We start from the raw sequence: 12500 nt of genomic DNA on the forward strand, positions 1-12500 counted from the left end.
ACAGACTAAAGAGAGAGAGAGAGAGGGAGAGAATATTGGATAATTAATGAATGAGAGGGGACCTACGAGACGCGGATGGAAGCGAGAGAGAGAGAGAGAGAGAGAGAGAGAGACGACATCCCAGTATATGAAAATACCTTTATACCATAAAAGAAAGGAGAGAGAGAGAGAGAGAGAGAGAGAGAGAGAGAGAGAGATGACATCCCAGTATATGTAAATACCTTTATACCATAAAAGAAAGGGGAGAGAGAGAGAGAGAGAGAGAGAGAGAGAGAGAGAGAGAGAGAGAGAGAGAGAGAGAGAGAGAGAGAGCTGGCTTCTAAGAATTTAATTCTACAGAATAAAGTCCTACTTTATCTCTTAATTGGAGCGTTTAAAGGATCAGAGGGTTAATTTGTTTTTGTTTTCCTGAAAGAAAGAGTAAAAAACAAATGTTGTAACTGGGACTTTTGCTTCTTCTTCTTTATTAAGATTTAAGAATTTAAGACCGTTAAAATAATAATTTGTAAATTTGTTTTCGAAGAGAACTGGATAGTATTTGTTTACTTAAAAAAAAAACGATATTTAACAAACAAAAACAAAGAATTAATTCAAGATAAGAGAGAGAGAGAGAGAGAGAGAGAGAGAGAGAGAGAGAGAGAGAGAGAGAGAGAGAGAGAGAGAGAGAAAAATTGTTATCATTCGCAACATAAAATGGGGGTTATATATTTTTGTAAACCATTCACTGACTGATTAATTTAATATCGCAAACTGGCGTCACAACGTATATGGTCATAAACATCCCGTCCACCAATCATAAAATATCTCCCGAATTCCTGGTTCAATGCATTCCACAAACTAATTTCTTTTTCATTGAAATGGACCAGAAAATATCGTAATATTTTGTTCCACAGAATAAAAGGAATCGCTAACATAAATGAATAAACACGTACATCTGTTCAGTCGTAATTTTATTGGGAAACGAAAACACGTAGTGGATAGACATAACTACAGTAAACATCAGTTTTAATCTACACGGTTACACTTTAATGATTTCACTCGAAATATTGTACAATATCTGATGATCTCACGTGATGTATTTGAGTCACTCTACCTCGAAATAAATCCAGTAGAGAATTCGGAAGTTTGTATGGTGCTTTTACGTTGCATGGAACCAGTGGTTATTCAGCAACGGGACCAAGGGCTTTACGTAACTTCCGAACCACGTCGAGAGTGAACTTCTATCACCAGAAATACACATCTCTCACTCCCCAAAGGAATGGCCGAGAATCGAACCCGCGACCACCGAGGTGGGACGCCAACTCCATACCAACCACGCCACTGAAGCGCTTAGAATTCGGAAGTGACGGATCACTTATCCTTACGAATATAAATCCCCCTTTGGTGTTTAATCCGAGGCTGAGTGAATTTGATATTAAACGACATTTGCAGCTATAGCAGATTCACATCAGCCGTGCATTTGATGTCTAGGCCAGTCCCTTACGACGCTCCTGACTGACTGTTGATAAGCCAATCACAGGGCTGGTTGGAAACTCCCGGTCTCTCTCGAGAGTTCATATAGGCCGGATGTATGTTCCACCTCTCCTGAGGGATGCTTTTGAAAGACGTATCCCTCAGGAGAGGTGGAACATACATCCCGACTATGTGAACTCTCGAGAGAGACTGAGAGTTTCCAGCCCTGTGATTGGCTTATCAACAGCCAATCAGGAGCGTCGTAAGGGACTGGCCTAGACATCAGATGCACCGGTGATGCGAATCTACTATAACTGTTTCGTGACTGTAACAAAATGTCACGATGTGTGACAAAAATTAATGTATGTATGTATGTATGTATGTACGCAACTACCTATCTATCCAGATAAGATAGATCGCCAGTTAGGTAGATAACAGAAATACACTTTCCACAACGGTATAAATAAATTTCAAAGCAATACGTACGTGTTTACATCCACGTGTCTCTCTCTATTTATATACAGATTGTTTTGACGGCGTTTCGAAACTACAAACAAAGTCCTTTGTTCACAGACGATCACTAAATTAACTGTTAGTACATTACAGGAAATATCACAAGGGAAATATCATACACTGCGTGTTTGTTGCGGTTCAAAGATGTTCCAGACTATGCGCTGGAAAACGGAAAATATAAGTTCCAGATTCTGTGCTGGAAAACGGAAAATTTCAGTTCCAGATTCTGTCCTGGAAAACGGAAAATATAGGTTCCAGATTCTGTGCTGGAATACGGAAAATATAAGTTTCAGATTCTGTGCTGGAAAATGGAAAATATAAGTTCCATATTGTGTGCTGGAAAGCGGGAAATATATGTTCCAGATTCTGTGATGGAATACGGAAAATATAAATTCCAGAATGGTAATATCTTTAGGCGTTCCAGTTGGTGATGATAGATTTATTAGGTTCTCTGGCATCTCGGATTCCAGCTGGCGTACTGGACCACTGAAAAACATAATCCATGCAATAGAAAGCCCAGAAATTAAATCATTAATTCAGCATCTCTGAAGCTTTTCCAGTTGGTAATATATATTCACAAACGTTTCAGGATCTTTGACATACTTTTTTCTAGAGGCATTGCCCACTATCACCATTCTACCTGCTAATAACTGAGAATCACTGAAATATTCTGCCTTTGCCTCAAGCTTTTGAAGATGGGTGTAATCATTCTCCAAAGAATGACAGTCCTGGCTTGAATTCCTTATAGCTATAGTAGATTAACATCAACCGTGCATCTGATGTCTAGGCCCGACCCTTACGACGCTCCTGATTGGCTGTTGATAAGCCAATCACAGGGATGGAAACTCTCAGTCTCTCCATACAGTTCACATAGGCAGGATGCATGTTCCAACTCTCCTGAGGGATACTTTTGCGAGACGTGTCCCTCAGGAGAGGTGGAACATATATCCTGCCAATGTGAGCTTTCTGTATAGACTGAGAGTTTCCAGCCCTGTGATTGGCTTATCAACAGCCAATCAGGAGCGTCGTAAGGGACGAGTTGATGTGAATCTACTATAGTACACGGTTGATGTGAATCTACTATAGTACAAATGAACAGCGAACCATGCAATGAAGTGCCTTAGCGATTTAAGCTTTTCTTGTTGGTTCCAATGATGCAGTGAGGAAGCAAACTACATGGTTGAAGGCTTCCTCAGGTGGGATCAATAATCCATCAATTTTAGTAGGGAAAAACTCTCTATCACGAGAGTATATATAATGTTCTAAAGGGTCCACAATAATACAAAGTGTAAAAAGTCCGTGTATAAATCTTGAAGATTTTACAGAAAGCTTTCAAACCCTTCCCTGGGTTCATCATCAGTCCAAATTTGCGTTGTATTGCACTACAAGCTGAATGATTTGGACTGAAGATGAACCCAGGGAAGGGTTCGAAAGCTTTCTGTAAAATCTTCAAAATTATACACGGACTTTTTACACTTTGTATTATTGTGGACCCTTTAGAACAATCCATCAATTTCCCTGACGGTACCAGAGATTCATGGAGGATGCACAATAACTGCTTGAAGCTTTTCATGGCGGAGAAAATAAACCATGGGAGATGCAAAATAATTATTTGAAGCTTTTCCAATGGAGGTAATGCTCTATGAAAGATGCAAATTACTTGGTTGAAACTTGTTCAGGTGGTACTATTTATTCTTGGATGTTACAGACGATTGCTTGAAGAACTCTGCAGGCAATATCAGTGATTTCTGAGCAATTATTCACAGTAATCTAAACGTTTTGACGGCTTTTTGTATGTTGCTTGTTCCAGCTTAAAAAAAATAAACATTTAAGAAAACTTCAAACCACTTTCTTGATGCTCTTATAACTGAAGTTTAGGAGATATGAACGACTCTGGTCTCTTACTTGTAGACCTGCTAGAACTGACGAAAGAATCAAGCCACATCCTTTCCAGGAGGCTCTTCTAGATGAGGACTGGGTCTCTGGAAGACTTCAAGTTGTCATGGTGAAATGGCACCGGCGTTTCATTTGCGTTGTATTGCACTACAGCTGTGATTTAACTAAGAATGACAATACTTTCTAGGAACTGCAGCTGGGAGCGGTGAGATTATTTACAGTGAAGCTTCAGTAAGAGAAGATGAATGAACTGCAGCTGGGAACACTGGGATCATTTACAGTGAGGCTTCAGTTAGAGAAGCTCAGTGAACTACAGCTGGGAACACTGGCATCACTTACAGTTAAGCTTCAGTAACACAAGCTGAATGAACTGCAGTTGACTGGGAACACTGGATAATTTACACCTAAGCCACTGACGGAGGCTGACATTTTTTTAAATACAAAACAAAGTCAACCTGCGATGACTTCTACTATAGTTTTTCGGGCATATACAATTTCTGATCTTTTTTAAGCTTCGCGCTGTGCATTTCTAAAACAATTTTTTCGGCGAGGGCCTGAGAAATCTTCTTCTTGACCCAACCGCTCACGGTGACGTTATTTTCCGTGAGTACTGTCACGATGCGCTTTTGGCAGAAGGACCTCGCCCTGCGGGTCTTGACGATCTCCCCCACGAAGCACACGAAGGACGCCCAAAACCCCTCCGCCGCCCGCTGGACCGCCTCGGGCATGAACTGAAAGGACGATCTGTTGGGCAGCTCGATGGTGTAGGAGTAAGGGACGCCTTTGCTGTACATGTAATCGGAGGACGTCCCGGACGATTTGTACAATATCGTCGAGCTTTGTCCGCCCTGAGGGGAAGAGAATGGTCCTTTGAAACGGATGTAAACTGGTATACGACTACGAAAGTCTCAAAATCACATAGAACTGAATTGAATATGGAATTTAGGCCAAAGGCCAAGAACTGCTACCTATGAGGCCATTCAGCGCTGAAATGGAACTGACAGTAAAAGGTTAGAAAGGTGTAACAGAAGGAAAACCTCAAAGCAGTTGCACTATGAAACAATTGTTAGGAGAGGGTGGAAAGTAAGATGGAAGACAATATGAATGGAGTTACATTAAAAGGAACGAGTGGTTGCAGCTAGGGACCGAAGGCATGCTGCAAAGAACCTTAAGTAATGCCCACAGTGCACCGCATGAGGTGCACTGACGGCACTACCGCCCTACGGGGTAAAATCACAGTTTCCATGATTTTCTGAACATACTGAGTGACATTCATGGCGAGATATACATTCATAGATGAGTATTGGTAGAAATTAAGGCCGTGTCAAACGATAGCATACTTTTGTTCCATTCTGTACAAAGTATCTCATAACTCAACCGGGTCTGTTTGTGCCTACGTGACATCACCTACTTGAATGCTGAGTGATATGGAATAGTTAATGTCTACTATAAGATAAATCTGTTGCTAGGATGCTTTAAAAATTTAATGCTCTCGTGTGATGCAGCCTTAAGGTTCATTTGTAGAAAAAAAAATTAAAAATAATAATAAATAACACTAAATGTATACAAACAAAAGAAAATGTCATTTTGAGATTTTAGAGACTCACAATAAAACATCTTTTTCCCTCCGCCACATAACCTACCTCGAAGTTGAAGTTGCTATGTTTGTTTAGAGCCTTCAGGAGCTTCTGACCCATCTTCTTCACCGTCATAAACTTTGGCGGCCGGGCGTGCGTGTAACCCCAAGGGTACAGCACTAGCTGTCCATAACTGTGAAGACTCAGGTAGATCTTCGTGTCCTTCAGGAAAACCGCCGCCAAGTCCCTTAGGGCGGCCGTTTCTGGCTCGGAGAACGCCCCCTCCCCACAGTACTGCTCTGAACAAGGGTCGGTGCTGGCGCCGTCCAGGTCCCCCCAGAAAATGTCGTAGTTCCTGTTCAGGTCGACGCCGACGCAGTAGGTGCCGTTGTAAGTCCTCCTGCTCTTCCGCCACATTCTGTCGTACGTGTGGGTGTATTCGTACCCGTCGGGATTGCCCAGGGGCACGAGGACGACGGATACCAGCTTCAGGAAGGAATTGCCTGCTGCCGCCAGCTGGTTGGCTACGTAAGTGGCTATGGCCGGGCTGAGCCACTCCCGGGCGTGAATACCTGTTGCGGATGGCAAGGCGCTTAAGAGCTGAGGACCGTAATCTTAGGCAACATTCTCCACTTTTCGTAAAAATACTTCGAATGAAAATAAGAGACGTTAGTAAAACCTGGTCTTTTGTCGTCAAAATGGGTTTGTATTCCTTTTAGCAAGCAGGGTGTGTGTTGATGTAGGAGGTAAAATCAAAATTGCAGTATATAATAATTTGCTTATAACACTGTTTTGTCATTTTCGAAATTTGATACTCTGCTTTGAATACAAAATAAATATGATATTTACTCTGCTTTGAATACAAATAAATATTATATTAATACTGTTTTGTCGTCAAAATAGGCATTCCTTTAAGAGGGGTGTTTGTTGATGTCGAAATTAAACGAAAAGTTGCAGAACATAACGATTTCTATACAACAAAGGGGGAACTATACAAGCGTTTATATTGTTATTACATCTTGCCCCTTCAAGAAACTATTTAGGAACGCCAATCTCACCCGCCTCAATGAATATCAAAGGCTTCTTGTTCTTCTTCTTGCCGCCTTTCTTTTTCACGATTTCGTTCTGTGTACTTCCGAATCCCGAGTGTTTTCCATAGTTCTTCTTCTTCTTCCTCGCCGAGTCTTTACCGCTGGACGGCTGCCATTTTTTGAACTTTCTGGACCGGGAACCAGCCGCAGTCAACAGGCCGCCCGCCACGTCGACCTTCTTCTTGTATTTTTGAACTAAGAAATCAGGTCTGCAAGAGAAGCATCGGCGTCTTGTGAAACTTAAGAGTAGAATAAACTGTAGTTTTTAACTATATTATAGTGCACTTTCGTTATCAATGCGTTTGAAGCAAAACTATTCTGACCTACGATTCTATTAGAACGTTGGTAGTCTTAGAATTCTGTGTCAATATAATACTTGAAGCTCAACTTTCATATGCTCGTTTTTTTACCCGCCTTTTCTAGAGAGAGAGAGAGAGAGAGAGAGAGAGAGAGAGAGAGAGAGAGAGAGAGACTTGTTCACCTCGTTTTTGTCTGTGTGATGCCATTTAATAGTTTTCATTTTTTGTTTCGCAAATATTTAAAAGATTTTAGCTCCTGAAGTTTGCCCTCCTGTTGTTGGTGATATAACAGTAAACTATTGTTGTCCTTTTCCTTATGCGCAAGGTATAGATTTGGCCTTACCTATCAGTACAATTAAGAAGCTGATAAGAGAGAAAATCCTAGCAAGATCATCACATTTTTCCTCAGTTTTCTGAATCTGTCTGGTAATTTTGATTTATCTGCTCGAATCATTATTTCCAAGCAATTATTATTAGTTTAAACGTTCAAGGGACACAAGGGTTCATCTTGTAAAGTAATGTTTGCGCAGCTAAGAATGTCATACTCGTACTGGAAAAAAAAAGTTTCCAAATAAGTCATGAACACAAGATCTATGAACCCCTGCTCTTACGAGAGAGCAGGTGCAGACATAAGGCCGCCACCCTAATTTGACAAAAGGGAAGTCCTCCCTCCTTCTTGTATAATACTTTGAATACTATCTGAAAGCGCAGACTAACGACGTGACTTTCCTTCTGCAAGGATAAGGAATGCCTCCAGATCAACAGGTAGGTAGGTCCTCTTCATCAGGGCCTTAATGGCTTCTCCACCTGTAGCAGATTCGCGAACCACTTAGCTAACTCTATACTGTAATCTGATCTCTCTCTCTCTCTCTCTCTCTCTCTCTTAGGCCCCTTAACAGTTCCTCGTTGGACGAGTCGGTTACGTGCTCGACTACCGATCTCAGGGTGCGGGTTCGATTTCCCCCAGCTCTGCCAACGCAGAACCAGAAGAATTTATTTCTGGTGATTTAAATTCATGTCTCGATGTGGTTCGGATCCCATAATAAGCTGTAGTAGGTCCCGTTGCTAAGTAACTAATTGGTTCCTAGCCACGTAAAATAAATATCTAATCCTTCGGGCCAGCCCTAGGAGCGCTGATAATAATCAGCTCAGTGGTCTGGTTAAACTAAGACATACTTAAACGCCCCTTAAAATTAAGTTTAGCGAGCATTCTTTATCTCTTATCTTATACTTCAACTCCCGATCTCTGACGTAAATACGTACTTCGTGGCAAAGACGAGAGCGAAGAGATCACGCTGCTCGAAAGATCTCCCGATCTGGATGAATCCCGCGTTGCTGCTCTGGGCAGACAAGTTCTTGGCGAACTGTAGGATGCTGTCGTAGCGGTAGTAGTCGTCCCAAGACAGACCAGCTGTTGGAAAAGAAGGCAGAGAGTAACGCTAAGAAGAAGGAGCCGTTACAAAGGATAATCCCCACTACTACTACTACTATCGTAGATTCACATCAGCCGTGCATTTGATGTCTAGGCCAGTCCCTTACGACGCGCCTGATTGGCTGTTGATAAGCCAATCACAGGACTGGAAACTCTCAGTCTCTCTCGAGAGTTCACATAGGCAGGAGGAATGTTCCACCTATCCTGAGGGATACTTTTGAAAGCCGTATCCCTAGGAGAGGTGGAACATAGATCCTACCCATGTGATCTCTCCCGAAAGATTGAGAGTTTCCAGCTCTGTGATTGGTTTATCAACAGCCAATCAGGAGCGTCGTAACGACTGGCCTAGACATCAAATGCACGGCTGATGTGAATCTACTATACTACTTATGATACTTCACCAACGATGAATACAAGAAAATAAGACGTGAAATCTTAAATGAGATGAAGTTCTCGTTTATTAATCTGACGCAAGAGGAAGCCAAGGAACATTTTTAAGAGTTTTACACGGGGGTGCGTGACTGAAAACAAACGCTACACTGGATGCATTCACAGCTGACTTTTAGCCACAACACCTGGGAAGGGAAATGAAATCTATAATTGCTTCTTTCTGCTCAATATTACGAAGGTTTTAAATGGTAAACAAGTTCATAGTTTTGGGCGTGTCCTTTCCAGAGGTTTTCATATCTGTTTACATGAAGCCCTCATCGACTGTCTCTTCTAAGTGGGTCTTTTGAGGATAGGAAGGTGGGCTCATGGGTTTGAGCCTAACATAGTTGAAGGACAGGAGATATGAGGCTCTCACCCTCATCTCTTGTGCAAATAAAAATGACTCTCAAGGTTCTTAACAGTCTGCCCCCTTAGTTAACATTAACTAAAAATGTATATGCATTCAAATGAATATTCACATATATATAAGTGTGTAGAAGTATAAACACACCATATACATATATTACATATAATATTATGCTATATATAGATATATATTATATATATATTAGATTATATATTTTAATATATATATAATATATATATATATATATATAATATGAGTATATATATATCACGTTAAACACGGGAATATGCATTAAGCTGCATCTTAAGCAATGACATCCTGGTTTGAAAAGCAGATATTTTTCTATCCAATGATATCCTGGTTTGAAAAGCAGATATTTCACTATCCAATGAGAAGAGCCAATTATCTAAAAATGTAAGATTTCTTATTTAAAATTCCACTGCATCAATTTGCTTAATTTATCTGGACCTTCTTCTTACTTTTCTTCTTCCTCTTCTTCATTAAGTACTGACAAAATATTCACAAAAGGTTGGTCGTACAAACCCGCAAATTCTCTCTCCGAATCTGTTCATGAGTCTAGAGCAGCTTACCGTTTTCAGCGCGTTGCCTCGTCTTTGGCGGGAAGAAAGATAGGCCTATGTCGTCCAGAAGTGTGACCCAGTTCAACAGACCGAGCGACCTCTTGGCTCTCTCTCCTCCCTTCCCGTCGTCATGACCTCCTCCGCAGTTTCTGGGAACCGAGCAAGAGGCACCGCTGATGGTGGTACCAGTTCCGCTATTCAGACGGCGCTTGATAAGCTTGTCCAGATAGCTGGCGTTGGGGTTGTCCCCAGATGACGGGGCGCTCGCGCTTGGCGTTCCGGCACCTCCAGCGATGCCGTCCAAGGAGCACAGCTGAACGCGGCCGCAGCTCGAAGGCATTAACTGGTCTAGCGTGACGGCGGGGCTGAGCGCTAGATCGATCTAAAGCGAATATAATAAGAATAATAATAATAATAATAATAATAAAATAATAATAATAATAATAATAATAATAATAATAATAATATTTCGAAAGAAAGACCCTCTTTTTAAACAACTTCTGTGAATAAAATGGCGGAGTTCAGCGAATTAATCTTATATATCATCTTTTCTTTTTTTCTTATTACACGCTTTTCTGGCTCAGCGGTACTTCGCACTAATTGGTCATTATTCATATTGGGGATAATGCTGAAAGTGGCATTTTATTTAGAACAGGATTTATTAGTAAAAAACTGGTATTCTGATAATACCAGTTTTTTATTCATAAATCATGTTCTAAATAAAATACCACTTTCAGCATTATCCCCAATATGAATAATGGCCAATTAGTGCGAAGTACCGCTGAGCCAGAAAAGCGTGTAATAAGAAAAATAGAAAAGATGACATATAAGATTAATTCGCTGAACTCCGCCATTTTATTCAAGTGAATAAGAATAATAATAATAACTGAAACATTCACAACGAGTGTACTTTTTTTTATGGAGGAAGCCAGTGTCATAAATTTCCACACAACCGAACATTCACACGACAAAAACAATAGTACAACATAAATCAACCAGGGTTCCTTCATTCTATTGCAACCCCAAACGCAGCTAAAACAAATAAATATAAACTAAAAATATACAACCAAGGAAAAGGAGAACGCTCTTGAATCGACCACGAAGCGAGAGGACTTGAAACTAAGGCGGCGGAAGGCTATGGTACTAGGGTACGGAGTACGCCCACGATCATAAGCCACTGCTAGTGTTCTCTAGTTACAAGGATACTGGTACTTTTAAATGTCCTAATTTCGGTTAACAGACGCCTCGAGTCGACCCTCAAGAGACAAAACTTGAATCTCAGACCGCGGAGGACTATGGTATTAGGGAACAGAACACGCAAAGATGATAAACAACTGGTAATCTCTTGTTACAAAGATACTGATCATTTTGACTGTCCTGTTTGCGTCAAACACAGATACTTAATTCATTAAAAAAAGACCAAATGAAAAATACGCAGGATAATTAATGAAGATAATGATACCGATAAACTCATTTTCTCTCTCTCTCTCTCTCTCTCTCTCTCTCTCTCTCTCTCTCTCTCTCTGTTCCTCCGTATGTTTTCTCCCCCGAGGGGGCGCTAGCCTAAATGAAGTTTGACGGCAAGGTCAAGTGTCAACTTATGGGCGCAATAAAGCTACATTTTTCCACCCTCAAACCATTCTCAGAGTTGACGAGAGTCCGAAAATGAGAGGCCCTGGAACTTATTGTTCTTAATTTGGGTCTGTCTTCAATGAGTTCTGGGGGGTCTACGAGGGAAGAGGAGGTTTAGGGGGGGGGATGGAGGAGGGTTAACAGCATATGAGAGAATTCACTTCAGTAAGTTGTACGTTCGTAACCCCTATCAATAATCGAGATTTTTTTTTTTACTTTTTATTATTATCACTGAATGTTCCGTATGTGTAAACAATATGGAATATAATTTTACACAATAATATAACATGATGTTCTCGGGATTACAGTGACTGTTTTTAACGTCATGACAAGATTTATTCCATCTACGAACAGAAAAAAATACATTAATCAGACATGAATCCTGCGTCAGGCATTTGATCGAAAAATCACGAAACTTCCAATTCTAATTTGAGGCGACTGTACGTATAACCGAAAAATCTTGATGACTTTTCTGTGTATTTGATAGTAAGTTCGTATTAGGATTTTCACTTTTCTACACAATTTATGCATTTATTCAAAAGGTGCTTTTATCAAAATAAACTCCAAGGAATACATACTCTGCATCTCTTTGAATATCACGTAAGCGTGGGAGAAATCACAAAGACTTTTGAGTTTGTACTTTATATACTCAACTGAGTGATGCACATGTATAAATAAGAAACCCTGGAAATAGTAGACATTGTTATCTTGTTAATTTACAAGAACTGAGTCTAGATTTTTTTAGACTCATAAGGTACGGCGCTAAAAACTCGAGAAAGACAACGCTGAAGCAGTTGGACAGCCGGATGCAAAGACAACAAAAAGAATGAATGAAAAGTAAAAAAGGCAGAAAGTAATGCAGCTGGTGTGGAAGGTGGGGGCTAGGGAGAGGGGTGGTGGGGGAGTGTGAGTAAAGAGAGAACGCTTTGAATTGCAAAGAACTGCAGAGATTTCAAGTACTGTGTACAGAGCTGCGAGCAATGCAGGCTAAGCAACTCCCCTTCCCAGGGAGGAGGAGAAAAAGAACTGGGAAGAGAGGATCTTCGTCCTCTTTGGATAAAGATCAAGGAAGATCGGCCTCATCTCATGATAAAACTCGTGCATAATATAGTTACTGAGTACATCCTGAGCTTCAGAAAGGTCGGCTTAAAAACCGTGGTCTTCAAACCTTTTGTGGTTATGGCCTACTTTAGATATCTCCAAATACCCATAGCCCACTACTTCAGATTTA

At 40.8% G+C, this 12500-nt stretch overlaps 1 protein-coding gene and 1 pseudogene across 3 annotated transcripts in view; both read right to left on the minus strand.

Annotated features, from left to right (window-relative positions):
* The window catches only part of LOC135195239 (pyridoxal kinase-like), a 23092-nt pseudogene extending 20492 nt beyond the window's left edge, over positions 1–2600 (minus strand).
* Positions 940–12500, minus strand: part of LOC135195503 (carboxypeptidase B-like) — a 403889-nt gene continuing 392328 nt past the window's right edge. For all 3 annotated transcript variants that reach the window (XM_064221727.1, XM_064221726.1, XM_064221725.1), the window contains 5 exons: positions 9647–10019; positions 8092–8239; positions 6497–6738; positions 5505–6010; positions 940–4709 (listed from right to left, as the gene is read on the minus strand). In XM_064221727.1, coding sequence (XP_064077797.1) covers positions 4332–4709; positions 5505–6010; positions 6497–6738; positions 8092–8239; positions 9647–9977 — 1605 coding nt within the window. In that variant the 5' untranslated portion in view covers positions 9978–10019 and the 3' untranslated portion in view covers positions 940–4331. The remainder of the gene's footprint in view (positions 4710–5504; positions 6011–6496; positions 6739–8091; positions 8240–9646; positions 10020–12500) is intronic.

The sequence above is a fragment of the Macrobrachium nipponense genome, chromosome 16, assembly GCF_015104395.2.
Source record: "Macrobrachium nipponense isolate FS-2020 chromosome 16, ASM1510439v2, whole genome shotgun sequence".
In the NCBI taxonomy this organism is placed as follows: Eukaryota; Metazoa; Arthropoda; class Malacostraca; order Decapoda; family Palaemonidae; genus Macrobrachium; species Macrobrachium nipponense.